This window comes from Fonsecaea erecta, assembly GCF_001651985.1.
Source record: "Fonsecaea erecta strain CBS 125763 chromosome Unknown Scaff9, whole genome shotgun sequence".
NCBI classification, from domain to species: Eukaryota; Fungi; Ascomycota; class Eurotiomycetes; order Chaetothyriales; family Herpotrichiellaceae; genus Fonsecaea; species Fonsecaea erecta.
The window spans coordinates 689,276-717,116 of record NW_017387252.1 but is presented as its reverse complement, the minus strand read 5'-3'; the positions used below and the strand labels follow the sequence as shown (position 1 = coordinate 717,116).

General features: G+C 53.3%; 10 protein-coding genes across 10 annotated transcripts; 5 read left to right on the top strand and 5 right to left on the bottom strand.

Moving 5' to 3' along the window:
* Positions 1 to 671: 671 nt before the first annotated feature.
* On the bottom strand, positions 672 to 1,743 carry AYL99_09483 (hypothetical protein; the record flags this gene model as incomplete). Its single annotated transcript, XM_018840990.1, has 2 exons — positions 672 to 1,417; positions 1,515 to 1,743. 2 exons carry the CDS (start codon positions 1,741 to 1,743, stop codon positions 672 to 674), a joined length of 975 nt encoding a protein of 324 aa, XP_018689671.1.
* A 1,561-nt stretch (positions 1,744 to 3,304) lies between these two features.
* On the bottom strand, positions 3,305 to 4,487 carry AYL99_09482 (hypothetical protein; the record flags this gene model as incomplete). Its single annotated transcript, XM_018840989.1, has 3 exons — positions 3,305 to 3,575; positions 3,671 to 4,152; positions 4,260 to 4,487. 3 exons carry the CDS (start codon positions 4,485 to 4,487, stop codon positions 3,305 to 3,307), a joined length of 981 nt encoding a protein of 326 aa, XP_018689670.1.
* A 981-nt stretch (positions 4,488 to 5,468) lies between these two features.
* Positions 5,469 to 7,432, bottom strand: AYL99_09481 (hypothetical protein; the record flags this gene model as incomplete). The annotated part of the gene is made up of 2 exons (XM_018840988.1): positions 5,469 to 6,757; positions 6,829 to 7,432. The coding sequence occupies 2 exons, from the start codon at positions 7,430 to 7,432 to the stop codon at positions 5,469 to 5,471; spliced, it is 1,893 nt and encodes a 630-aa protein (XP_018689669.1).
* A 1,799-nt stretch (positions 7,433 to 9,231) lies between these two features.
* Positions 9,232 to 9,820, top strand: AYL99_09480 (small nuclear ribonucleoprotein; the record flags this gene model as incomplete). Its single annotated transcript, XM_018840987.1, has 3 exons — positions 9,232 to 9,448; positions 9,539 to 9,610; positions 9,690 to 9,820. 3 exons carry the CDS (start codon positions 9,232 to 9,234, stop codon positions 9,818 to 9,820), a joined length of 420 nt encoding a protein of 139 aa, XP_018689668.1.
* Positions 9,821 to 10,453: 633 nt separating this feature from the next.
* On the bottom strand, positions 10,454 to 12,896 carry AYL99_09479 (hypothetical protein; the record flags this gene model as incomplete). Its single annotated transcript, XM_018840986.1, has 8 exons — positions 10,454 to 11,499; positions 11,571 to 11,726; positions 11,780 to 11,924; positions 11,975 to 12,106; positions 12,160 to 12,517; positions 12,584 to 12,641; positions 12,691 to 12,756; positions 12,824 to 12,896. 8 exons carry the CDS (start codon positions 12,894 to 12,896, stop codon positions 10,454 to 10,456), a joined length of 2,034 nt encoding a protein of 677 aa, XP_018689667.1.
* Positions 12,897 to 13,669: 773 nt separating this feature from the next.
* Positions 13,670 to 15,277, top strand: AYL99_09478 (hypothetical protein; the record flags this gene model as incomplete). The annotated part of the gene is made up of 1 exon (XM_018840985.1): positions 13,670 to 15,277. One exon carries the CDS (start codon positions 13,670 to 13,672, stop codon positions 15,275 to 15,277), a length of 1,608 nt encoding a protein of 535 aa, XP_018689666.1.
* Positions 15,278 to 15,726: 449 nt separating this feature from the next.
* On the bottom strand, positions 15,727 to 16,080 carry AYL99_09477 (hypothetical protein; the record flags this gene model as incomplete). The annotated part of the gene is made up of 1 exon (XM_018840984.1): positions 15,727 to 16,080. One exon carries the CDS (start codon positions 16,078 to 16,080, stop codon positions 15,727 to 15,729), a length of 354 nt encoding a protein of 117 aa, XP_018689665.1.
* A 3,917-nt stretch (positions 16,081 to 19,997) lies between these two features.
* AYL99_09476 (hypothetical protein) lies at positions 19,998 to 21,533 on the top strand (the record flags this gene model as incomplete). Its single annotated transcript, XM_018840983.1, has 1 exon — positions 19,998 to 21,533. The coding sequence occupies one exon, from the start codon at positions 19,998 to 20,000 to the stop codon at positions 21,531 to 21,533; it is 1,536 nt and encodes a 511-aa protein (XP_018689664.1).
* Positions 21,534 to 22,334: 801 nt separating this feature from the next.
* On the top strand, positions 22,335 to 23,062 carry AYL99_09475 (hypothetical protein; the record flags this gene model as incomplete). Its single annotated transcript, XM_018840982.1, has 2 exons — positions 22,335 to 22,700; positions 22,772 to 23,062. 2 exons carry the CDS (start codon positions 22,335 to 22,337, stop codon positions 23,060 to 23,062), a joined length of 657 nt encoding a protein of 218 aa, XP_018689663.1.
* Positions 23,063 to 23,863: 801 nt separating this feature from the next.
* AYL99_09474 (hypothetical protein) lies at positions 23,864 to 26,815 on the top strand (the record flags this gene model as incomplete). The annotated part of the gene is made up of 2 exons (XM_018840981.1): positions 23,864 to 24,442; positions 24,494 to 26,815. The coding sequence occupies 2 exons, from the start codon at positions 23,864 to 23,866 to the stop codon at positions 26,813 to 26,815; spliced, it is 2,901 nt and encodes a 966-aa protein (XP_018689662.1).
* Positions 26,816 to 27,841: the final 1,026 nt, after the last annotated feature.

The following is a 27,841-nucleotide window of genomic DNA, read 5'->3' as shown; positions in this document are numbered from 1 at the left end:
CAGAGACAAGGACGTGGTCTGGATGTGTAAGTTGTCATCAAGGATTCCACAATCAGTCTGTGGAGGAGGGCCCGTGTGAATATACCATGACCCTCTGCGAACTGGCATCCATGACTGGAAATAGGATTAGGATTCAGCCCTACCTTGCAGTGCATGCATAACCTGACGAGAGACGGTGTGTCTGTCAACAACTGGACGATAAGAACGTGGCCCCCCCGCAATCCCCACCAGACTCATGCTCAGTGCTTCTTTGGGAGAAGGCTTGTCTCCTGTCTCATCAGGATCGAGAACAAATGGGTCAACATGCTTCTTGCAGCCGGAGCAATTGGCGTCTGCTATCATCGCTCAACGACCTGACACAGGAGAACCAGGAAGCACGCCAAAGAAAACATCGTGTTGAGCTGACAACACACATGTAGTTCATCCTACGGACACTACCTTTGAGGGTGATGCCCCACATACTTATCAAAGTCTCTTGCATCATGAAGCAAGAGCCTCCGTCCTCGACTGACTATTCGGATCCAGGTACGGGGCCTCGCCAATCCCGACTGCGCGATGTCCAAATCTTTCGCCCAATCCATCATAGTCAAATGTGGCACAGTGGAAGACGCATCGATTATCCCAGATTGCTGTTCCCACAGATAACGAATCAGTATGGGAGGAACCTCCGACTAACCATAGTCTAGAGTCAAGTGTCCAGGGAACTCACCGATATCATTCTTATTTCTCCATTTAAATCTCACCTGCAAATCGTGGTTGTTCACGATCATACCGTGCAGTTTCTTCGACAGCTCTTCGGTCTCCTCGGCGTTTAACTCGTTGAACGTTTTGGGGAACGTCCCGATCGCATAGACGGTCTTCCAGCCGGTGACCGGGTTGGTCCTCACTACCGGGTGCACAGCGCTCAAATGCTTGCCCACATTCAAGGGTGACCCTCGGGGTTGATCGTACAGCGTCGCTCTCCCTTTCTGCTCGGCTCTGATGAACCCGTCCCCAATGAACGTCGCCGTCAATCCCTCGAGGAATTTCTGCCACGGACGGCTCATGCGGTCGTATATCTCATACCCACTCGCCCAGAGGGTGTCTCCTCCCGTCTTGGGCAGTTGGGTGAGTCGCAAGCTCGTGTAATCCGCGGGCGCGGGCTCGAACTGGATGTCGCTGTGCCATTGCGCGGCGTCGTATTTGCGCTTGTTCTTAACTTCGTTGACATCGAAGAGTTTCTTACGGGACACCGACGAGATGTTGCTAATCTCCAAGTCGTGTCCAAACTCGCTAGTGCCGTTGAGGATCGGATGAATGTGCAGTGTCGACGAGGGCGGCTTGCCGGTCAGTTCCCCGAGGCGCTGGATGAACTTCTTCTGCAGATCGTCCGTCAAGTTGTCCTGTTTGCGAAAGAAGACGACGCCACGCTCGCTGACTGACCATTTCAGAGCAGAAAATATTTAGCTTGTAACTTCCTTACACGGAGTGCGAGGCTCTGCATAGGCATGGGGAGTGGAGCACAGAATACGTACTTGTGATGGCGAGATCCCTCAAGAGTGTATCTGCATCTGCCGAGTTCACCAAGTCATCCACGATATTGACATTCGGGAACTCCCGACCGATAATGGGCGTAAGGTCTTCGGACTCGAATTTCTCATTGAGCAGTCCACTCTGCCTGAGCGGTGCTCGGGGCCCCTGGCCGTCACCAGCGGTGGAAGCGGCCGAGTAGCCGTTTGAATAGCTCTCGCTAATGGAGCCCATCGTTCCAAGCACAATCTTTATCTGTGGTGGAGATCTTTGTCGACAATGGAACCCTCTGATTTTCTATAGTCGACACGTATCCGATGTACCCGTTGACAAGAAGATACAAGGTATCGACGCACTGAGGGGGAAAATTATAGAAATCAAGAATGATCAGATAATAGGAGCAACGATCAATTCGCCAGTACAGGCTGATCACGCAATCCACGTTGGAGATGACCGAATTCGGCTGTTTATCTTGAACTTCTCCTCGCTGCTCGTCGAACCGATCATCTGGCGAATGAGGTTCGCTATCGGCGTTCTCGATGGAACCGAAAGTCCACGTGTCAACAATATAAGTGTCGTTATGTTGTGCGTACTCGGATGCGCTGCCGGTCCATATCAGATCCTCTTGGATGCCAAGGGTCCGGCGGAATAGGGTCAGGAAGATGGTTTGATCCACGCACTGCTTCACGACGCACTATATGGACGCTTGCTAAGCCTCTGGCCATGCTGTTGCTGCTAAGGGACAGCATAGCTCATGGTCAAGCATAGTATGTGTGAACATATAGGACTTTGCGCCCCCTTCCTTCCCAGGCGCCTCTCCAATTCCTGAGTTTGCTGTGGGAACGGTTCAACTTTTATTGAAGTCGGTACTCAATGCCAATATTGAGTCTCAGTTAAGGCTTTCCACCTTCCATGCCACTGGGACCGAAGATCGGAATGTCCAAGGTATGAAAAAGACAAAGGCACAATTTCCAGATAGCTAGCCTGTGTGAAGCGTAACCGCAATACTCTCCAATGGTGCCGGACGATCATGAAAGGCCATGCATCACGAAGTCGAACGACATTTGCTGCACGTCGAGCTGCACATTATCCATTTGTGCATGAAAGATCTAGCGGCACCCTGGGACAAGTCGATATTCTTAGACAAAGAAGCTGCAACTGCCTGACATGCTCAAAACAGGCTCTGACGATGTTGGGTGTTGGTGCGACATGTTCTTCATGCAAAAGTATTTTCCTGGCCTTTTCTCTCCAAGCCACGGAAGGACCTCGTACCAAGGATCCCAAGCTTTGAAAAGGCAGGGGGGAGAATATAATAGAGGGCTGGAAATGGCAGTTAGGAAGCCTTACAACCTTGGCACCCTAGCCTACTAGTGGCCGAGATACTGTATCTTCCGCTGAAGGCCCTTCCAGGAATCCATAGTAGTCAATCAATCAAGGACGACGCGGGTCGGGGATTATGTATTATATCCACGCGATATATACATGTTATGTATACGCATGTACTAGCTATTCCTCGACTAACCCGTCGTCTCTCGTAACATTTGGGTATGTTATGTTATGCAATGCAATGCAAATGATCTTCCCAACCTCCCTGGGGCTGGACGACGACCGCTTCGTTTCTTTCCTCTCCCTCTCTTCTCTTCTCTCTAGCTGTCCGATGACTCTCTTTACTTCTCTTCCATCCCTCCCCTTGCTGGGACGCGTCATTCTCACATTCTTAGCATTTCCCGACCTATAACAACATATCGAGGCTACGTAAACCGTCCAGTCACGTCCCGGATGCCTGTTGGGATGTCTAATCGACGTCCGGCACGGGCAAGCCCTGGACGATCTTGACGCGGCGACCCAACCGCTCGAGGGCGCGTTGCGAGTTCTGCGCCCGCAGCTCGGCGCTCTCCTGGTCCGTGACCAGCACGAAGTCGTACGTCAGCAGCGCCGTGCCCTCCTTGACGCCGTACTTCTGGGCGACCGCGGCGTCGCACTTGCCCAGCTCGACGATCAGCGAGTTCTTGACCCCGAACACCGCGTCCGACGTCTCGTACGGGTCGTTTTTTAGGTATAGGGCCCTGTTGCGTCAAAGGACGGAGGTAGGTGGGTTAGTTGACGGATCCTTCCAGAAATGCTTTGTGTGGGGGATTTGGGAGACGTGTCTGTAACTCACGTTATCAAATGATCAAACCCTTCCTTCTCAAACATAAAGTGCATGTGCGCTGGCCGCATGGGATGTCGACCCAGCTTCTTCAACAGCTGGCCCACGGGCCCGTCGTGCGGGATCGGGTACGGCACGGGCACGATGGCGTTGAACCAGAAGATGCCCTGCGCGTCGCTGGTCATGATGCAGCGGCCGTCCGGCCCGTCGCGGTCGGGGTGCTGGACGTCGTATTTGCCTGACGAGTCGGTCTCCCAGATGTCGATCTTGACGCCCTCGATGGGCTTGCCCGCCACATCTTTCACCGTGCACAGCACCAGCAGCGGCTCGCCGTTGGCGTCGTGCGACATGACGCTGCCGTGCTCCAGGGTCTCGGCCTCGTGCGTATGGAAGGGCCCCAGCACCGTACCCTCGGTCGACCCCGCGGGTTTGGGGTGGTCGATACTGTCGACCAGGAGGGAGAGGCCGAGGATGTCGGAGAGGAGGATGAATTCCTACAACTCGAGCTAAAGCGTTAGCAAAAAAGCCCAATTCCCTAACACTTCTCGATCGTTGCTTTTGTCCTGGGCTGGGTCTTTGGGGACAACATTACCTGTCTCACATCGGTGCAAATGTGTCCCGTCTTCGTGAGGAATTGGATGCCCGCCATCCACTCCTGCGTACTCAACCGGGTCTCCCGCGCAAATTCATGCAGGTGCACCACCAGCCGTTCGAGGACGTACTTGAACCGCGGGTCCGGGTTGGCCGAGTTGATCAGGTTGACATTCTCGGTGATGTTGTCGATGGTCAGGTCCATCAACGGCGGGATCTTGACCTGGGAGGGATCCATGGTCCGTGTGTGTGAGTGTGTGAGTGTGAGTGTGTGTGTATGTGTGTATGTGTTGATGTGTGTGGTCTCGGGGTTGGTGAGTGCCGTGGGGAGAGGAACTGTTTTTCGGGAGCGGGAATCGAGAAAGGAATCAAAGTCAGGCCAGAATCAAGGCAGAGCTCAACGAGGAACAAGAACGAGAAGAAGAAGACACACACACAACCAACAGGTAATATAATGAAAGAATCCTCCTGTTCTTTTTCTTTGTTCCCTGTCTGCGCCCCCGGCATCGTGGGGTAATCTGCTGGATGGGGGGGTATCCGAAGAATTCGAATGATGAGGTGCACACAGGGTCCAGATCCAGGCACCACGGGGGAAGGTAAGCAATGACAGGCCACACAGGCCTCCGAAAAAGCACTCCCCGGAGTTCGAGACGGTCATATTGCTTATGCGTTAATTGGTCACAGAGGCACGAGAACAGGTGATGGTGGAGTAACGGTGATGGCGGGCATCCGACAACATGCCAATGCTTCGGCAAAGGGAACACGAGTCCCTCCCCACTATGGATTTTGGTACAGAACGGGTTTGGTTCACCATCTCCACGGTCGTCATGGTCCGTTCTCGCCGTCTCTGACACGATGATCGGTCAATAGGAGCTGACAAAATGTCCTCGTACACATCCAGCCAGTGCCACCAAATGCCCGTCGTACAGCTGTGCCAGCTGTGGAATCTATTCCGTCACATCTTCTTCCCTTCAACGAAAAAAAAAACACCCCCATAAAACACAAAACACACAAAGTACATCAAGAGGCTCTATTGAAATAATAAAACCAACGCTCGATGCTGCATTGATGCCTTTTCCGTCGTCGTACCAATAATAACTGCCAATTGCTACAGCCTTCTTTTTCCACAAACACCCTTCACCTGCTGGTAAACCGGACGCCGTTCATGAATGCTCTAGATTCCTCTTCTGAATTCTTCCCAGAGCTGTACAGACCACTCCTAGCGATGTCCGCTTTGAGACGCGCTTCGGTAGACTCGTGCTGCAAGCGCCTGGAGTCGATCGCCTTCATCGTCGTCGTCATCACGGTGATCCATGTAGTCCTTCTCTCGGGGTGAGAAGGTAGGCGGGTAAGAAGAGCTGGGCCCACTGGGTGATCGGTCGTCTGCAGCAGCATCCTGCAATTGCTGCACCAACGGCGGGGGCCGAACGTCAAATCGGCCTGTCGATGCGCCCAATGGCACCGTCTCCGGCTGTGCAGTCGACTCTGCCTGCGTCTCCCGCATTCCACCGTCCACTGCAGTGAGAGCCTTTTCGCCTGCCAGATCCAGAGAGGCTCGAGCAATGCTCGCCGACCTCTGCATTTCATCAGCCTGACGATGGGTGTCGAGGGTGGATCCCGCCGAGTGGGGTGGTGCACTGTCCCGCCCCATATCTTCCCGTGCGGTGGTTTCCCTCTCGGGTGAAGTCGACCCAGGTGCTGCCAGCTGCAATTCCTCCGCCTTGACCTCCTTCCACGAACATTTAGCATGTTTTTTGGTGCAGCCCATGCACGCCGTGAGGTTCTTCAGGCAGTCCATGTGCAATCTGCGGCAGCGATCGCACGGAGGGATCACCCGGTCGCCTTTCCACATGTTATCCATTCGCCGCACCATCTCCGCCTTGAATGGCCCGCCGTCGTCCCTGTCCAACGTGACGGGCTTCATATGAGGCATCAACGACGCCGGAGTGTTGGGTATGGCCACCGTCGACACGCTTGCAGCCGCCAGTTCGATCGAATGGGATCGTGGTTTCTCTGCCGAGGACGCTTGCATGGCCTGTGTCCGAGCAGTACCAGCCCCCACCGACGAACGACGAACGGTATCTTCAGTCAAACCGGCTTCGCGCTCGCTTGGGGTCAGGAAATTCTTCATCATTTCGGCACGCTGGGACGGAGAAGCATCTTTGATCGACTTGCCGTTGATGATGGTGACGTTCCCCGCGCCGGACGACCCATAAGAGTCGTCGGCAGTGCTCCGTAGAACGTCCGTGGAAGATGGACGTCGTAGATCTGATTCCGCCCCCGTCGATTGTCTCAAATTGATCGCGGTAAATCCGGGAGGCGATTGAGAGACCTCGATGCTCCTCATGGGTCGGGCGTTGCCCACTCCGTTGGTATCGACTGGAGACATTGGCGGAGCTTCGGCTCTGGAGACTTGCCTTTTGGCCTCGGCTTCGTGCTCGCGCCTGCTCAAGATGGCTGTGCGTCGACCTTTCATCTTGTGGATCAGTTGACGGGCTCGGCCAGACACTAGTCGGGGTTAGCATCGCTGTCTATCTATATATAATATATACCTGTATCATCACGCTCGAGCGACGTACCTTGATCGGCAAGCTGAATGACCTGGCCGAGATTGCGGTCTAAGAGATCCATGACGCCCAGTTCCTTCTCTTCATCCTCGAGGATGGGCTGCGGGGGGATCAGTTTCTGAGGCATACCACTGGCGATGAGGACGAAATCCTCTTCCGAGATCTCGACCCGACACTGCTTGGTGTAGAACTGGCAGACCCGCACGCCGTTGCGAGTTCTTTCCAGGTTGAACTGCTTCGGATTGTTCTGGGCAAATTCGACCACGTCCAACCAGCTCACATGAGCGTCTTTGGCGTGAGACTTGAGGATCTTCGGTGGCCCGTCAAACATCTTCTCGAACCGCTTGACGAGAATCGGGCCGACAGGACAAGCTCCCAAGTTCCCTGCCATGCTCTCGTGGCGTTGTAGAACCCCATCATATTCCCCCAGCAGGCGAGCTATCTCGGGAAGCTTGTCGTTGACCGTGACGAGGGGGATGGTATCCTTGTGTTGGCGGACCAGGTAGTTGATCTGCAGGTGGTTCGTCGCCGTCCGGGGCATCTTTGCTGCGGGGAGGGGCTGGGGCTCCGTCGGGGAGCGAGGTCGCTTCAGCGACGACGACTGCTCGGAATTCATGGTAGCGGGCGATTGACGCTCCATTGCTTTGGCATAGAGGATGGAGGGCGCCCGAGTCGCTTTTGGTGCGCCCGGGCTGCGTGTGCTTAGCTAAGTAGCTCTCGGAGGCTCTAGTCGAGAAGGGCGCGGGCGGAGATTCGTGGAGGGGTTGCGGGATCAGCCTCGAATAGTTGGCCCAAGAAGGGACAAAGCTATTCTTGAAGCTGCAGCGCCGTGAGCGGAGGAGAAACCCAGGTCGTGGTCAGAAATGTGTCGTGGGAAGAATGTGCGGAAGGTGAGGAAGAGCAGCAGGTGGGAGGAGAAAAGGGTGGAAGAAGTGAGGGAGGGAAAGCTGCGGCACGTGGTTTGGGGGCCCGTGGTGCGAAGTGGGAGACCCAGCAATCCGTTCGGGCGGAACAAGGGAAAGGGTATGACCGATCGGCCGAAATTTCACTAAAGGGATGGACAGACGAAGGGGAAAGAAAGAAAGGTCGTGAGCGAGAGAGGGCAGAAGATGGAATGGAGAGGAGAGGAATAAACAGCTCCCTTCTCTCTCTGTCCCCAAGGTGGAAACGAGCGAGGATGGCGGCTGAGAGCGGCCAAGGAGCGGGTTCGTTGGGAGGAGAGGTACGGAGCACGGGTGTGGGTGACCAACCATTGTCCAGGACTCCAGGAGGCCCTTCCGGCCCATCAGCCGCCAACAACTGCCTAGGCAAATGAGTCGATGGGCGTACGCGGGGCTTATCACTTCCCCTCGTCGAGCGGCACGAGGCCTGGAAGCTTGGGGGGAAGGGGGGAGGAAGAATCTCCCAGGGAGAGGTCTCCCCGACATGGCTCGGTGGCTGTTGTTGGAGGGGAAAGGACGCGCGGACGTTGTTGAAAAGGGATGAGGACCACCAGCACACACCAGGACTAGGAACCAGAGCGAGCTAAACTCTCTAATAGATGGGGGGCACAAAGGGGGATGGAGGTGACCAGCAGTGCTTTACGATCATTGATGCTCTGCGTTGATGAGAAGGGAGGAGAGGAAGGGTGGCTGCTTCAGGTAGCTCGCAGGCGAGACTCCAGTGGGTGATGCGCGGGGTTCAAGCACCAAAGTTCTGCGGGCGGGAAGGACGCTTGGGGGGAGGGGGGCGCGCAGAGGAGCACAGAGGGTGCTAGGTAGATCTACTGTACCTAGTTGTCTGCCTTGTGACTGGTGGGGGGAGAACTGTGCCCTTCCTTCCACCACGACCGTCACCCACTTGTTTGCCTGCTCCAGACAGGACTCTTTTTTCTTTCTTTCTCTTTCTTTTTTAACGTGGTCCTGCCTCCCGCTCTCTATTCGTCTCTCCCTCTCCCTCACTCGCTTGTGACCAAAGGATGGTGCAGGATAAAAGGTGGAGGCAAAAATCCGTGTGAGCCCAAGGGCGCCGCTCCGCCCAATAACCAGCCCGCATCCTCCCAGAGGCTTCGGCGGAACTCGTAGCGCTCCATTCACATCGGACGCTTTGTTACCTTCACCTTCCCCCGACAAGAATGGCCCTTTGCTGACTTCCACACATCACTCCACCATTTTTCCAGCACCAACCTTCGGCTTTGCCAGATTCCAGATCACCGACTTGTCCGTTCCCAGACCAGAGACGTCAGGCACGCACACCCCAGCTTGGCTCTGCTCCTCTCCCACTGGTTCCCCTACCAAAAATTTTCCAGCTTCTCACCACCGAACCGACTATTTGCGCACTAGACTGTTTACGGCCGGGGCGTCCGTTCGGTTTTACTTGGAAGCATCATATTTTCTCAGGACCTATCAATAGAACACCACTCAATCTCAGCAGCAAATGTCCGAGAGAGGACATTTTCGTGGAGGTGGCCGGGGAGGCGGCGGAAGAGGAGGTGGAGGAGGCAGGGGCGGAGGTGGTCGAGGTGGTGGTGTCGCCGGCGCCTCTTCCCAACAGTCCAATCAACCACACGAAAAGCCCAAGAAGGAGAACATCCTGGACTTGGCCAAATACGTCGAGAAGCAGATCACTGTCAAGTTTAATGGTGGAAGAGAAAGTATGTGCCTCTGTGTACTCTGAAGTCTTTCGAAAGAGGCAAAAGAAAAAGCAAAGAAAGATTTCCCCCCATACTAATTCGGCGTGCTAGTCGTTGGTACGCTCAAGGGCTACGATCAATTAATGAACCTCGTGTTGGATGACGTCAAGGAGACCATGAGAGGTGAGTTTGCTCTCTCAGTCTCCTGAAATGACCATGGAGAAGACAAGACACCCATGAGGTTTGCTGACGACGTTGGCAGATGACGAGGGCAACGAGACAACACGATCGCTGGGACTCGTTGTTGCCCGCGGTACGTTGCTCGTCCTGATATCTCCGCTGGACGGCAGTGAAGAGATCGAGAATCCCTTTCAACAGCCGCCGGAAGAGTGATTGGGACTGCAACAGTATTGGATGCTTCCGACCTTCGAACTCGAACTCGAACTCTGTAGAATCGGTCTCCATTCTGCCTTATTTTCTCACACCAGAGATTCAGCGCCCAGCCTGAGGTCGCCCGGCCCATCGGATGCGTTCACCGCTTGATAACGAAATGCCATATAAGGGACATTTCCATCCAGGCCAAACTCGAATGCATTGTTGGCGCTCAAGGCTTGTGGAACGTGGGACGTGGGGAGCATTCCGGAGCAATTTTATGACCAGATGCGGTAGAAAGCGGTGGGAAAGATATCCATCGAGCTTGACAGCCTAGTGACAAACGGAGCTTTACGATTTTTTTGGGTTTTATATGTCCCGCTGCTATCTTCCTAATGTTTGGTCGCTCGCTTCCAAAATCATTCATCGTTCCTCTCCCATATCAAGTTCCATCACGTTTTCTGCATTGAGTATCGGTCCTCTTACTCTCTCTTCCTCCCACAGATCCCCTTTGTGTTCACCTTGGCAGATCCGTAGTTGTCCAAGCAAAGGGTTCTCTTGTATCACTCGTTGCATTCCTGCTTTCTCTGATTATTCCCTCGGCAGGTGTAGTTACCGTCAACTCTCCTTTCCAGCTTTATCCCCCTGCCTCATCTATCGCAAAGGGCCTCCTCTCTTTGCTACCAGTTCCTGAAACGCACTGTCCACCCCTTTTTTCAACTCGCGATAGCTCACCACAAACACGCTCTGTTCGTCTCTACTCACCAGCATGATCTTCTCCTCCGTGCCCACATCCAATTTGTTGAGACACGTCAAGACGTGGCCCAGGTCCACGACGGGCCGATTTTGGGCGTCTACCTGGTGAAAGACGTAATCACGGAACAACTTAAGGAAATAGCGTTCCCCGTTCTCGCTCCATGACTGGTCATGATTGTATTCAGGTCGTTCGGTGATGAAGTTGATTTTGGCCAAGAGGCGGACCAGCCGCGCATTCTCAACTTCGCGAGACAGTTCAGAATATAGTGCATCATCGGTGTGAAGAGCGGCGTTAAACGTGGTAATCATTTGATTCGAGATCAGAGTGACAAATGTATCAATTGTTTTCTCCGAGTTCTGCAGTGCAGAATATAACCACACCACGGCGTTTTGGAGATCGGGCTTGAAATAGCGTTTGAACGTGTCCATACTGCGGGCAAAATTTTGGCCCGCATCGAGTGACCCCGACCCGACGGCAAGGATGACGAGGCCGAAATTGGCGAGGTCTTGTCGTTGGGCTTGGGCCAGAGGGGTGTGAGTGTTGGTGTCGTATTGTACCACATCGAGGATGCCACAACCGTTCAGGCGAATGCGATTCTTCCCAGTAACGAGGATTTTGCTGGGGTCCAGGACCCGAGCCGCTAAGCCGGAGTTGTGAATGGTTTTCAGGGCAGAAGCAATTTGCACGACATAACTCCAGAGAGCAGGCTCACTGACTTGGTCTTTGTTAGTGGAGCGGGCGGGTCGTGGATTGTATGAATGTCCAAGGTGATGGTGTTCCAAAAGAGTTCTGGAGAGAGGATGATATTCGGTGGCGATGAAGAGGGATGAGTCGCCGAACCCGCGATTCGTGAAGACGTCGACGATCCGCACAACGTTCGCGCTTATGATATTTTTCCAAGCTTGTCCTGCGCGGATTGCATGTTCGTTTGTTAGACGGAAGCCTGCACGAGCGAACGTCAGTTCCTGAACAACAACAATGATTGGACAGGAGTGGTGATGTTAAAGGTCATACCCTCAATTCTTCGGAGGGCGAAGAAGTGGCCGTTGGCACTTGACTGGGCTTTATATACCCAGGAAGTATAACCGCCGAAGATATTAGAGCTTTTGTGGGCTGTATCGAGGGGAACAAGGGAGTGGTAACTCTCAATGTGACTGGGTAGCTGCGAATCTGAAGGGGGAAAATCAGCTCAGCACCTGGCAGCGATAATAACTGACGCGTACTTGGTAATATCTGAAGAGCTGCTGCGGATTTCTTCTGAATTTCCTCTCGAAGATCGTTGGGGATAAAAAGGTCATGCACTGTGCGCTGATATGGAGTGAGAGCCGCGTTATACTGCCCAATAGGCGCATATTGGTGGTATTGAACCTGGCAGAGCATAAGCATCACGACCGTAACCTTTGTATGAAGCTGCTCACTGGCTGCTGAAAACCCGGGGGATTTTGATAGAAAGTGGCACCATTAATGCCATGATCGAGATATGGATTCGGGGTATGGCTAGGTTGGAAAGTCTCAAAAGCGTGAGGGACCGAAATCTCGCTTTCATTTGTCTGGAGAGGACTTGTAAGCATCGGATGCAAACATATCTGCTCTGAAAACTCACCAGAGACGGTTCTTGAGCTCGCCGGGGCACAAACTCTTGGACGTCAGGCAGAGCCCAGTCTGGAGTTTTAGCATCTTGTCGAAGAGGAGTAGAGTTGGACGATCCTGGCATAAGTTGTAAGCCACCGGCGTCGTCTGATTCCGACAGACTGGACATCTGCTCACGGGAGATGATGGCTTTTGGCATGAACGGGGCAGCACTTGCTGCCTTTGGAGATATGCCAGTGGTTTGTTTCTTGGTGGAGGAGGTAGTGGTGTTGGTAGCGGTAGTCGTGGTGGCTGCAGCTGCGGCGCCATTGGGAGACAAGAAAGAAGGAGTGAAACTCGGCGAGTCGACGTTGAGTGTCTTTTTCGACTGACTACTTTCCCGAAGGCTCAACAAACAGGTCCTTAGACTCAGGATCGGCGTCACCATTCAATCGTACCTATCAGTTTGTCCTCCCTCAGACGCCGACTTCTCTACGGTGTGATTGAAAGCACACCCTGAGACAACGAGTTAGCTGTATGAGTTGCAAGCAGCGGTCGAAAATACCTTTATCTTCATAGCGACATTTCCCGTATATTGTGACATTGCGACATAGAGTATCTTTCGCATTTTCTGTCCCGGTACGGATCAGCACTCGATCTCTTCCACTCAACAAGCCTCAAGATGACGTCCGACATACCCCGGCCTTTGAGTCTAGGGGACAAGGCGGCCTGCTTTGTATCTTCTGCATTGTTCTTGATCACTGCGGCCATAATCGTTTACTGACTGCGGCAGAGCATGCTGCTCCATCAGTCTTGGGGACGGGTTTTCGGGTTCCACTCAGGATCGAGGCATTTCCTGGGTCTGCGAATGCTGAGCTTCAAGGTTCGACACACGATCTTGACTTCGAGTCGGATGGCAGGCTAGATGTCCGGGGCGGTTTCTGTGATGGTTGGGTGGCGAGCGAGGAGCATGTACATGACGACTTAGATATCCAAAATTAAGAAACAATAGACAAGCGAAGATGATGGCGCAGTAGCCAGTCAGGAAACGAAGTGACACGACACAAAAGGGTGTCCAGAGGGATCTTTGAGCGCAGCCGCGCCCTGTCCGGAATGCGGTTTGTCGAGTCTAGGCTCGCGCAGACAGTAAGTGATACGGGGGTGGGAGATGGAGGGATGTGGTCGGCGGGATCGTCGAGGGAAACAAAGGGTCCAACCAACGGATTACATACATCCACCTCCTTCCACTCCGCAGTCCACGCGCACTATTCACTGTTCCCTATACCGTACACGTCAACCATCTGCACAGAAGGTCTCAGCCCTTGGCTGGCGCAATCTAGCTTCACCTAACCTACCCACTACCTATACACAGCTGGTGTCGTCAAACCACACCAGTGACCCCGCAACTTGCCCTAGGCAGGATCCATAGGTGAAGCTCCGGCTTGAAGAGGAGGGAAGAAAGCATACCAGCTACTCGACATGTTTATTCGATCGAGACGATAACTCCCCGACCGTATCCGTGCCCCTCGACCTTGATCCAGAAGATGTCGACCCCCGACATCTCCCAGTTAACGGCATCTCAACAAGAAGCTCTACAAACTTATACCTCCGTCACCGACCAAGACCCCATTGCAGCAATTCCGCTCCTGCAGCGATGCGAATGGAACGTCCAGATTGCTGTGGCCCGCTTCTTTGACGGTGAACCTCCAAGCGATCCTCTCGTCGAAGCACAATCGCAGCTGCCTACTGCCTCCGCTCGTCAAACTACAAATTTGCAATATGAGTCTCTTCTGGCCGCAGCTCGATCGCCTACCAGAACACCACGGGCGAGTTCTGCGGATATAGTCACGCGGGTCGACACGAGTGGTACAGTCAATGAACCGGTCTATCGTCCTTCGACACTGTTCTCCATCATATTTACACCCGTGAACATCCTCTACAGAGTATTTACAGCTGTTTTATCACCCTTTGGGTTTCTCGTTCCCACGTTCCTCTCGCGCCTTTTTCGTCGCCTTCTGTACCAGTCCCAACCGCAATCTCGTACTCAAAGGAGAGCCCTACCACCAGCCGAGAATGCCAGGAGGTTTATACGAGAATTCAGTGAAGAGTATGATTCCGAGAGTCATGATGGGGAATCATCTACACCTCTCCTCCCGTTTACAGAGTCGGGGTTTAACCTGACCCTCGACACCGCCAAAAAGGACCTCAAATTCATGCTTGTGGTCCTGCTCTCCCCTAGTCACGATGACAATAATACCTGGGTTCGAGAAACCTTACTCTCGTCGCAATTCAAATCATTCCTCGACTCGCATCGTTCTGACTTGATACTTTGGGGCGGAAATGTACGAGATTCAGAAGCCTACCAAGTGGCGGCTAGTCTACAGTGTACCAAATTCCCCTTTGCGGCGCTCATATGTCAGGGCTCGGAGCCCGGGTCGGGTTCCCCGTCAGGAGCAATGACAGTCATCATGCGCGCAGCGGGACCTACGTCGGCAGCAGACTTGGTGGCGAAAATAGCCACGGCGATGACCGCCCATCAGACACAGCTTACTGCGGCACGGGCTCAGCAGGCAGAACGACAGGCTACCCAGAACTTGCGAAGGGAACAGGACTCGGCCTACGAGAGGTCATTAGCCCAGGATCGTGAGAGGGCCCGGCGAAGACGGGAAGAGGAGGAAGCGGCAAGAAGAGCTGAGATGGAAGCCCAAGAACAGGCCAGATTGGCGGAGAAGAGGAAGCGGGATCTTGAGCAGTGGAAAAGGTGGCGTGCTCAGTCACTTCCGGGAGAACCGGACACGGAGCTCAAGGATGTCATCCGGGTTAGTATTCGCTTGCCAACCGGGGAACGAGTTATACGAAGGTTTCGAGCGGATGCCGACATGGAAGAACTATATGCCTACGTGGAGTGTTACGAGGTGATCACGTCTCGAGATGCGGAAAAGCAAAACGAGGAGGGTGATGATAATGATGATGTGGAGGAGCCTGAGGGCTATGAGCACGAATACAGGTTCCGCCTGGTGTCACCGATGCCCCGAACAGTGTTTGATTTGGAGAAGGGTGGCTCGATAGGCACACGGGTGGGCAAGAGCGCCAACCTCATTGTTGAACCTGTTGACGAGGACGAGGAAGACGAAAACGAAGACGAAGCCTGATGAATCACCGGTCGCCGTGTTGGGTTCCTTGACATACTGTAGATCTGGCTGACACTAGAAAGATTGTGTAGAGAGGCGAACGGACACTCACTGCAGCCTATATTCATAGAAGAGCGACGCCGACGTCAGAATTAGGAAGGTATCAATTAATGAATGGTATTCATAGGTCATGCATGTCCTCCCACTTTTATTGCTGCGCCAACCAACGTGTCATTGATGCAAATGATGGTGTTTGGAAATGATTCCTTCCCCGTTAAGAGTCACTGCAGATGTGGCCGTTGCCGTTGCCGTTGCCACCGCTGTCCTTAATCGAACAATCCAGCGGCTCCTATGCTTATGCCGCCAAAGTCATTTCGGTCTCAATGCCACGAGCGTATTCAACCTGACACGTCGTCTCGTCCTGCTAAGCTAAGCTCCTCCTTTGCGCCCTCTGAGATCTATCTCCTCATCTATCTCGCAAGCAACCTCGCAACCGCCGCCAGACCGATCACAACCAAAGCCACGTCGCCTTGATACTCCTTTCCTGCCTGCACCTGCATCGTCAATCCGATCACGAAGAAGAACAGGCTGACCGACGCAGCCAGGAGCTTGAACGCGTGCCTTCCGAACAGGAGAGTCAACCCCACGAGGGCGTCGATGGCGGGTGTGACCTTCGCGACTGACGAGCCGTCATCTGGCATGTGGTACTCCTGGAACGCGTACCATGTCGGCGTGTACGTGCCGTGGGTAAAGCGAGAAAAGGAACCGAGGAGGGCGACGGACGCGAGCACGTAGACCGGGACGGTTTTGAGGGCTGCTGCCATGATCAGTGTGGCTTTCGATCCAGCTTGTTGCTGAAGAGATGGGACGCGATGGTGGTGAGGGTTCGCTCGGCCTCCGAACAGACGTGAGATTGTTTAACTGCGCTGTGCGTCTTTGTTTCCCAATGCTCCGCAGTACCGGGTTGTTCCAGTGGTACGGAGTTCGACAGACAAACATGGTGCACGGTGGATGTGTATGGATGTCTGCAGCCTCTCAACTGCATGTCCTCTTCAGAGAGATTCTCCCGTGAGTGCGAGTGAGTGCGAGTCAGTGGTAAAGGGGATGCAGATCACACCGGATTCCAAGTCCGGTGATTGCAGGGGTCAAATGCCACGTGCTATGTGCCACATTGCTGATCTTTCACCGCACCATAATGCATGATTTTTGGGGGGGAGGGGGGAATATAGCTTTTGAATACTTTCTTTCCAGCTTCACCCCACTGCCGCTCCAAACCTTGGAACTGGAGACGAAGGTTGGAAGCTACGGGGAGCCTGATTCAAAATGTCTTAAAAGTGATGCCCTCATGAGGTGGAAGCCATTTCGAGTAATTTCCAGAGCCCAGGACAGAGAACCTAGTATTTGCGTTTGGTCGTCCATCTGAATATGTATGCAGCGTCGCAGAGCCCGCAGTGTATCATATCCACAATCGTTATAGAGCCTTCGAAAGGCGGAGGGTAAGCGGCCTTCTTTTCCTCCCCTGTAAATGTTGCTGGGACGACTTCTGAAATTGGCTGGTAGTTGGGCTCGTAGACATCGGAGCCGCATACCAGTCCAGGATCCTTCTGCTGTAGTCTTCTCTCCTGGAACGGCCCGTAAGTATCTTCGCTGATCGTCAGGGTGCAGGGTTAAGCATGTCAATGTGGCTCGGAAAAAACCGACAACATGGATGCCTCGTCCCGGAAGACCTCTTATCTGTATAGATTTTGGGATTCAAGAACAGGGTCATCCCGAATTCTCCTCAAGTCAGCACAAGAGCCGACTCGAAGCGAGCGAACCGGGACTTTTGCAAGTGGTGCCGTCGAGGGCCAAAATCGGTGAGAAGCCGTGGCAGATGTCCGTGGGAACGACCATGCATCTTGGAGGACGCTGGATAGCCTTGAGAAAGGGCTTGATGAAACCTGTCAGCGCCCAGTGAATCGGAGGCCCCTTGCTCCAGCCTGGATGCTATAGGTTTATGGCATTCCCCCGAGATGGGAACCTACCGATATGACAATCACTGTGGTCCGGATCTTTTCTAGCTAGAACCCCGACACTTTGACAGTACCTTTGGGGCAGTCGGTCACAAAGTTTGATCCTTTGACAGCTGCGTAGATCGAGACAACATATCATCAGCAACGGATAAAAAGATAGTTGTGATAGCTGGCGAGGGGTTGAAGATGACACGGCGGTCCCCAGTTTTCTGGCTGGAGGTAGATACCTAAGGCAGGCATTCCGTACATCGTGTATATGGCGTATGCTGAACCCCACCACGGCTCGACAGGAGAACTTGTTTCAGATGTCCCTCCACGGGACAAAGAGCCCGCCTAGGTGATAGGGCCTCCATTACTTCATTTTCAAAGCTTCCCAAGCATCATCAACTTCGCTCCACGCGGAGATTGCCACCTTTGCGACGCCTCGAGGTTAGCATTGGAATTCCTCGCATAAAAGGCTCTCAGGTGTGCCGAGTAAGAGGGGATGATTGCCCCTTTCTCGCGGAGTCCGGGGAATTAGCCAGAAGCTCACAACGCCACGCAGCGTGGTCAGCAAGGATAAGTTCGCTCTAGCGAAGCTTGAGAAACTTTCAAATTGGGCGGGCCAGGAACGAACGTGACCGAAGGGAGGGACATGGAGGGCATTGTTGAATGTTGAGAGGTACCGAGGGAGAGCTGAAGCTGGACGTTAACTGAAACAAGAAGGAACCTAGGCTAGACAGTTGTCAAAGTGCTCAATCGTCAGGGGTTGTCGTGAATAAGAAGTCAGTGGTGGCGGGCCCCTTCGGATATGCATACTGCACGTAAGGTTAGCGAAGAGGCAGGTGTCGAAAGCTATGAACATGGGTTTCCCGTGGCTTTTGAACATCTTTCACATGCAAACTTACCATTGGGTTGGGAGATTGATGATTGACCACTCGGGTGACGATGCTAGATGAACCAACATCTACCGAGTAGAGAGCGCAGACCACTGTTTTCTGTTCCTAACAAATCGGTTAGTTCTGCCGTCACTGGTGGACATATCACCACATAGAAAGCAAGCGCATGATGTTTCCAGAAATCCACCTGTTGGCCATGTCACCGGTCACTGATCCCAGGACATATCGATCGATAGCCAGGAGATCGACAATGAGCAACCCCACCATGCTGCCAGCGTGGAAATTGGAGTGAAGCCACTCACCCAGCCACTGAGCGGAGGAATGAAAAAGTCGGGGAGCATTTAGCGATGGATAGCAGGGCGCACAGGGCGGGTGGGAAGAGAAAGTTGCATCTTTAGCCAGGCACCTGGGGCTCCCATGGGTGGGACCACTGCGCCAATGCACCAACGCACCGCTAAATGGAAGGTGAAGTTCTTGTTCCTGTGCCTGCGTGTTAGGGCTGCCTGAGAATGCCTGCCTGCCTCAGTGCCTGACGATGATGACGCCTGGCGTTATAGGTCATCCACAGGGGCCCCCCATCCTGGGTCGATGGTACTTATGAACTACCATGCCGACGCTATCTGATACCTCCGTGCCCCATTTATCGGGCTCCCGGGCTCGCGTGCCAATGATTCTCATTTTCCCGCCCTTCTGGTAACTCCTCTGATTCCTCGTAGGCTCCCTCAACCTAAAAGCCTTTGCGCCAAAAAATATCCTGTCGGCTCAGAGAGCCCGCTTCTGCCTCGTATAGCGAACAATAGCGACAAGCGAACCTCCACCACCATCTTGTCCAATGCCATGTCTCTACCCATGTGTCAATTCACCACCTCTGTCATCTGGAAGCCTGTCTTTGGGCTCCTCTCCAAGCCTGGTCCCTGTCAGAATTTCTATCCACAATCCACCCATCCCACTACAGGTTCAATTCCATTTTTTGCTTAACCCTGCCTGTGTTCGTTCGACTTCCCGCCTGTGTCTCTGCCTGCCCAATCATGACCTCGACATCTCAGGCCTTACAGATGACTCCCAGTGCCTCAAGGGGATAGGAACTTGCCTGTCGGAAAAGACCTTCCCCCTAGCATGCAACCCTGATTGAATGCATTGTCCACCCTTCCTTGACCACATTACTGTGCGGCATTCCTCACTGACAATCGGACCTCTCTCCAAATTCTTGTGGCCCTCCCACCTAAATTTACCCTGCAAGGCATATACGGTGCAGGAGGTCAACTTAAAATCGATTTCGGTGATAGGCCCTCTGAGAAATCCGAGAGCTGGGGGGACGATTGTGCTGAGCGCAGGTGATATTTTGCTATAGCTGCAACCCATCCCTGTCGAGAAGGAGAAGGATGATCTCAGTGGATCCTCGGTCAATAAGTAAGGAAGGGGTTGTGGAAAAAGATTGCGCTTCTGTCCATCATTCGGATCAAAGCTAACCGTTGATTTAGATATCATCTTGCCAGTTCGCAGACTTCCATGATCGGCGGACCGTATCCGGGTCCCACACCGAAGACGAATATCCCGAGCCTGTCGTCGCAGGAGTTACTTCTAAGGTTGGACAAGAGGAGGTTATCACTCACAAGAGATTGCCAAAAGCAATCAGCCTGGACATTGTGATAGGGCACCCTGAGCCTTGAGGCTGAGACCGGTCCTCCGAGCGAGCACCAGGACCCGGTTCTTCATATCGAAAGTTCTTGACCACGCCCTCCTTCGCTGCAGCCTCGAAGAGACTTTGACGTTGAAAGGGGTGGTCACTTTCGGTTGCAGAGGACACCCAGTTGCGGTGATATACACGCTGAAGTCCCTGCGTCCTTTACCATGTCTTCAAATCAAAAGCCCTCGATGGGCCCCCCAGAAACACCGAGCAGATATATGCAGCAACAGTCTCCGGGCCTTTTTCCAACATTGCAGCTCTCCCCAGACATGTATGCTCACCAGTTCTCCGCAGGGCCGGCTACGGCTCCAATATACACGAGTCAAAGCCTGTTCTGGGACCCCTCCAATGTGGACTTCCATTCCCCCTCTCTCTCCCAGCAATACCAAGGGTCATTTCACTATAGCCCGGTGGTACTAAGCAGCTCTTTTGCCTCTTCATCCACGGTGGTACCAAGCTTTGTTGCACAAGATGTGCTCTCAGAAGAACAGCCTTATGACCTGCCTAGCCTACCACGCTCTGCCAGCTACTCCAATATCGACAGCTCTGCCTTTCCTGCCCCATTCACAACCTCACCGCGTGTGTTTCAGCCACAGATGGAGAACCCAAGCATGTTTCTGAGCTCACCGGCACGGCGATTCGGCGCTACTGACCAATTTCCGGGACGCCTCGCACAGAATTCTGTTCCCGAGCGACCGGCTTATGCGCATCAGATTGAGGAATCCAGGCGAGAGGAGGAACTGAAGCGAATGAGGCGTGGGGAGATGAAGAAGCCGTCCATCACTCGATCGGTAATGGAAGCTTTAAGACGACCTATTACCCCCAAGAAGGACAGCAGGCCGGGCCTCAAGCGGAGTTTGACACATACTGGAGTGCGGAACGACCGGGGCCTTAAACTTCAGACTCAGGGCGCCCGCGAAGGACGCAACTCACCCGCCCTCTCCGAACACAATCGGCACCGATCAGGGCGCTCGTCACCTCTCAAGCCGACCGCAGACCCCGTCTCGCGGGCACTCACCAGCAGCCGCAATGCTAAGCGAGCATCACTCTCACTTGCAATCGACGAAAATGGCGTGGCCAAGACGGTCATGACTCAAGATGCTCGAGATATGGACCTTGATGAGGCATCAGATAGCGGGGTCGAGTCCTTTGACGACGCAGACCTTAACATGCTCCACAGCCAAAGCAATTCTTTCGCCTTCGGGAGCTATGAAGATCCGGCACAAGCGGACAGGTTTTATGGGCATTCAAAGACTAGTTCCCGTTCCACCATGGCCTCGTTCAGCTCTGCAAGACAGTCATCTTACCAAAGCTCTGCCTCTAGTGCAACAAAACCCAGAGGATCCGAAGGATATCACGTTCGAAGGCAACGGCCTATTCTTGGCTCTACGATTGAAGACGACACCCTGATGGAAGAAGAATCTAGTGGCGATGCCCAACACGCATTGCGAGCCATTATCCAGGATCGCTCTCGGTCAACATCGGCACAAGGGGACAACAACAACCCCATGCAGCTGCATTCCTCTCCCCCCTTGCAGCAAGCCCAATATGCTTTATATAACGCCTCGCCAACAACAATCACGGATCCGGATCTAGCCACGCCGAGCACCGACAGGGAGAGTCTGGCCAGCAACGTGAGCATGCGTTGCTTGTGCAAGTCTCCCATGCTTGACGGATCGGTGCCCATGATTCAGTGGTAAGCCATTCATTCTGCGATGTTGGGAAGGGCTTCGAGCCACCCCATTCCAGTCAGTCGCACTCGCTAACGCGGCATACTGCAGCGATTCGTGCTCAAAGTGGCTACACACCACATGTGTGGGCATAGACCATCGGAGGAGGCCCGAGCCATATATCTGTGGTTTCTGTACCCAAACCCCTGTGCGCCCAGGCCATATCTCGCTTCGACCGCCGATTCTCCCGTCGACCGCAAGCCCCCTGGCACACAAGGCTAAGCGTCAGCGATGAGGTTTATGTTGATGAAGATTTGCCAATCATATTCGCAATGTTGGACTATATTGTCGTCTTTGAATTGAGCCTCGTTGCACATTCCCTGAGCGACATCTTTACATTGGATAATTCTTTGTATTGAAGAAGTCTATATATAGCGGCCCGAAGCAAGGAGCGCAGCTTCTGTACTCATATACCCCTGGCCATATCGGCTTTTGTGCGTTTTATGCCCGCACATGTGAAACACCAATTTTAATAGGAACAGGATTACGAATCAGATGCCGGGGCGGAGGTTTTGTCTTTGAGGCTGAACAAAAATCTCCTGGCTTGTTTTACAAAAGAGCTGCGTGGTGGCTGAAAGAATGTCGGAGTTCAGGTGACACGACCATTTGTCTGGACTGCCATGTCTCAGATACCTCGCGGCACAGTGCTCAAAAGAAAAAAAGGGATTGGGATATATGTACACTCTGCTATAAAAGTTGCAAAACCATGGTCGCGAAGCTCTGTCTCGTGGACGTCGAACGGGTGGCTGATTCCCTTCTTCAACACCAAGCATGTGGTCCAGCGCCATTGCAGTCCTTTTTCTGGCATCGGCCTCTTCAGCTGCTTTCTTTGACCTGCTTGTCCGCGCGACCAAACCTTGTCCGTCGGTCGCTGATACCATTATCGCGACATCGACCTTGAGTGTCGTCGTACCACCCGTTACCGTCACTGTTACTCCCAGCGTTCCTCTGCCCACAGCCTCTGACCTGCCACCCACCGGATGCCTGAGTGATGCCCAAGCGACAGATATAGTCAGTGCGTGGAAGACTATCCTGACCTCGCCAGACCGGGCGAGCGCAAGCGCCGCAGCTCAAGCATTGATTGCGGACGAGTACCTGGAAACAAGTGACTCGATCAATTCTCTCGCCGGAAATTCGGTATGTCTCATCAACGCAACTCGTTTTCGAGTACTTGTCCACGTTTGATCAATCCATTGACATGAAAGTAGTTGGGAAATGCCACCTTCTCTGATAAGGACAGCTTCATCGCCGCCGTACTGAGCAACCCACCTATTCCACTCTTGACCACCCTGGACCTTTTCCACGACTGCAGTCGAATTGCCTTCTACTGGGCTGCCAGTGGAGTCGGGTCAGGAGTCCAGGACGTCAGAGGCGTCGATCTGCTATACGTTACGGACGATAGGGAGCATATCAATATGGCCATGGTCGAGTTCAACAGTCTGGCATGGGCGAAGGATGTGGGATGGCAGATTGTGAGGGCGAATGGAACAAAGTATTAGCAGGCGTTCGACCAGAGAAATGGGGGACGATCTGCCCACAATGTAACACAACTTGGATAGCCCACGTCTCTCCATTCCCAAGTCTGTAGAGGAGCTGAAGGAATGATCCTCGGATAAAAGGAGAGTTCCAGGCCGTTGCTCGTAGGCGCCTATTAATATATTGCGGTGACAGGTTGACTTTGTCAGGCGAGCCAAGCATTTCTAAGGCCACAATGCAACTCACTCCATTAATATTCGCAGCACGCGCCATGTGAATGAACGGCCGCCACCTCAACGGCTGCACCAACATTGTAAATTGTCTTGCCCCTGCCTTCACCAAGCCCTCCAGGAGCTTGGTATCCTCACTCCATCCCATGATCTCCTTCTGTTCTCACCCCTCCTCCACCACCACCTTCAACCCCTCTCTGACCGCCCTATCGAATATCCAGACGAGGACAGCAACGAGATTCATCGCCTGACTCTCTTTGTCTCGTCGTTACCATGGCGGTAGGGGCGTATCTTGTCGAGCCACCACACGGCAAGACGGGACCAGTGAAAAGTGGCACCTGGCTCGCCTCATCGCCACGGGACCGGTCTCGATTGGTCCTCAGGTATGTATACCAAGAAAGACGAAGTCATCTGCCCTCAGCTAGTAATTAGCGGCTCCACTGCTGCTTCTATGCAGCTGACTGCATCGAAGCTAGCCTCCCACATGCCAAATGTCCTTCTCGCAACTTCATCCTGTATCTCATGCCATTTTGACTGTTCAAATATCCGTCTCCTCCTCGACTTTGGAATGAACTGTCCAACCTACAGACAAACATGGCAACTGCTACCGTCACCGAGTTTCTCACCAAGACAGTGAATGCCACAGCCGCGACAAGCACCTCTAGCGCTCGAGCAGCTCCCCAAGGCGGTGTCTTTGAAGGCCTCAATCCCACTCATTATGACCCCAAAAATCCCATTACACTCTTTATCATTCAGGCATCGATCGTCATCATCCTCACACGTATCATCCATGTGCCCCTGGCCTATCTCCGCCAGCCTCGAGTGATTGCCGAGGTCATCACGGGCATTATACTGGGTCCTTCAGTCATGGGGAGGATCCCCGGATTTACAGCTGCCATCTTCCCCACCAGCTCCATGCCAGCCTTTACACTGGCTGCCAACCTTGGATTGGTGCTGTTCTTGTTTCTTGTTGGCCTGGAAGTCGACTTGCGATTTCTCGCCAGCAATTGGCGCATCGCCCTCAGTGTGGGTGCTCTTGGAATGGCTGTTCCTTTTGGGCTCGGTTGTGGCATTGCATGGGGCCTCTACCGTGATTTCCGGAATGATGCTGGTCTGGCTCCCATCAGCTTTGGCGTGTATATGCTTTTCATCGGTGTGGCCATGGCAATCACCGTAAGTTCTCTTTCTCCTGATGCCTAAAATTCGGCCACTTACCAAGCTCAGGCATTCCCTGTCCTTTGCCGGATCTTGACTACCCTCAAACTGCTCAGCACTCCTGTCGGAGTTATTGTGCTATCAGCCGGAGTTGGAAATGATGTCGTTGGGTGGATATTACTCGCCCTGTGTGTGGCTCTCGTCAATTCGGGTGTCGGTCTCACTGCTCTATGGATCCTACTCGTCGCCGTCGGTTACACACTCTTTCTGGTCTTTGCCGTCCGACCAACCGTCATATGGTTCCTTCGGAGGACCGGGAGTCTCGCCAACGGTCCGACGCAAACGGTAGTCGCGTTGACAATTCTACTCGTCCTGGCGTCCTCATTCTTCACCGGAATCATTGGCATCCATCCCATCTTTGGCGCCTTCATTGTCGGGCTAATGCTGCCTCACGAAGGAGGCTTCGCTATCAAGCTGGCAGAAAAAATCGAAGATCTGGTTGGCGTTCTCTTTCTCCCTCTTTATTTCGCACTGTCAGGGTTAGGCACCAATCTCGGGCTTCTCGACAACGGCCTGACATGGGGCTATGTGGTTGGCGTGTGCGTAGTCGCCTTTGCCGGGAAGATTGCTGGTGGAACCTTGGCGGCCCGATTTAATGGCCTAGTATGGCGGGAATCCTTCACAATTGGCGTTCTGATGTCGTGCAAGGGCTTGGTCGAGTTGATCGTCCTCAACATCGGCCTACAGGCCAAGATCCTCAGCACCCGAACATTCACCATTTTCGTTGTCATGGCGCTTATCACCACATTCGCGACGACTCCATTGACGACGTGGCTATACCCGCCTTGGTACCAGCGGAAATTGGAGCTTTGGAAGCAAGGCAGGATCGACTGGGACGGCAATCCCGTTCGCCGGGAAAGTGACATGGAATCCACCAGTGAGGCAGACATTCTTCGCAAGACCAACGTTGCGAAGAAGGTGTTGGTCTATCTTCGCCTTGATGGTCTTCCCAGTCTGTTCACCATGGTCTCTCTGCTTGCCCATAACCCCGAGGAGGAGGCTGCCGAGCGTCGCGATCACCACCAAAATGACGAACCGTTAATGTTGAACACACACGCCCTGAGCTCAGTGGTCAGACTTCGCCGCCCAATTCAGGTACACGGTCTGCGCCTGATGGAACTCACGGAACGAGAGTCCAGTGTAATGCGCGTCTCGGAGATCGAGGAGTTTGCCGGGCGAGACCCAGTCATAAAGGCGTTCGGCACTTTCGCACAGTCTTGTGATATGGCAGTGGGTGGACAAATTGCCGTGGTGCCTGATCACAGCTTCTCGGGCACTTTGTTGTCTCGCGCGACGGATCTCCAGAGCGATCTTGTGTTGGTCCCCTGGTCTGAGACTGGAACGTTGTCCGAATACCCTGTCTGGTTCGATGCAAAGCCGGGTGATCCGCTAGCGAACAAACAGTTTGCGACACTGGCGGCAGAGATTTTCGAGAAGGCGAGGGTGACTTGCCCCGTTGGTGTGATTCTTGACAAGACAGTTCTGTGTACGCCCTCGGGCCCTTCAAACACCGCGTCTCCAGTTCCTGAGCGATCGACACGTCAACTGAACAGGACACTTACCGGGGTTAGTCTTGTGGATCAGATGAACTCGACTGTCCACTTCAAGTCGGCCGAAAGTAGACGAGCTCGGCTTTTCGTTCTCTATCAAGGCGAAAGCGAAGACGATCTTTTTGCCGTGCGTCTCGGTCTACAGCTGGCCAGAAATCACAAGGTCGATCTGAAGATTCTGAACGCAAGAGTTGGGCTCGACAGTACCGACGCCGATCAGCACGCCGACAGCATCGAGCATGATAACAAGGTGGTCACCCCATCAAATATCCATACCCTCCCGAAACCCATCGACCTTGAATTTGACACCCTCCGGTCAAGCATCGCGGATTATGGCTTCGAAAACAGAGCGACAGTGATAGATGTGCAATTGTCGGGTCTGGAGGCAGTCGTGGCCGCGATCTCCGATCCTAGCCCTGCAGAGACGCTTGTTATTATCGGTCGAAATACTCTCCCTTCTAAATCGGCCACCACCGCGCTGGGTAGCAGTACAGCAGAGTCGTCAACCTCCGGCTCGAGGGTCATCACTGGTGCCACTGGGCTGGCTTCTGCGCGTGATGACAATCAGGCTTTGGGACCTCTGGCCACACAGCTCGTGAAAGTTGTTCGGGAGAGACAATTGCAGACTGGACTACTAGTCGTTCAAACCCGCACAGAGAATGCGTCGGAAGTCCCTGACGCAGTTGGAGGATTCGGAGCACCGCTGAATCCAACGGACACGAGAGGTCTGAAAGGAATGGCGCTGGCTAAGAAGACGAGCACGTTGAGTGATGACGACTAGGTGCCATTATCCTCCTTTCTTCTATCTTCTTGCCAGGACGGACCATCGCGTCCCTATCCGTTTTTCGAAACGTTCCCTGTGGACTCATGGCACAATTTGGGTATATTAACTGGACTCTGCATACAGCGAGCTAACCCACGTTGCCATCTACTCTACTACGCTACTTTTATCCGCCAGCCGGTCATATGAGTTCACGACATGCGGGATTAGAATTGGGAAGCATTGGGGGTTAGGATCTAGGCGGGATGCATACTAGGGTAAAGAACAAAAATATTCAAAATGTATAGGGGGGATTCATGAATGAACGAAAACCAGGGGAATGGAACGGCCGGCCATCTGATGTATCTCGACATATATACACTACCTCACCTATTTCGCGGTCGACCCAGCCGCCTTTCCAGCACGGTGGCAGGCCGGGGAGGAGTAACTTATGGAGTTTGATGTGTTGATGTGTTTGCTGCACGAGTCATGTGGCTGTGATCTGAGTCGGAACCATTTGAGGTTCTGACTGCACCATGCCAACGATGAGAACATGATTGTGAGATATGGCATGGACATATCGAAAGCCAAACCTATCTGTCCATTATCGGAGCAAGAGCAACAAAAAGACCACAGTTGGGCAATGGGAGGAGATGTTGTTGCTCCCGCCATTCCAAAACTCTCAAAAATGCTGGTGAAGAAGGGCTTTTTTTTTCGCTTCGTGGAGTACACTTGTTAATAGAAGGATGGGATAGAAGGAAGGATAGAGGGATGGGTGAATGAAAGAATGAATGGGTGGATTAGATAGAAATATCGCTTGCGAAAATCCTATCGTAACGGTCATGAGCCATGAATGCTGATTTCCGACGAAATGTACTCAGACATACGCACATAAAGCAATAACCCTCTTCTCTTCTCTTCTCCGCCGATTTTCTGGGTACTTCTTCTTCCTCGTCGTTCCGGCTATCTTCCCCGTAATTCTTACCTGCCCCGGCATTGGATTTTTCCCTCCGCTACATCCCCACCAGCGATTTCAGCTTTTCTTCC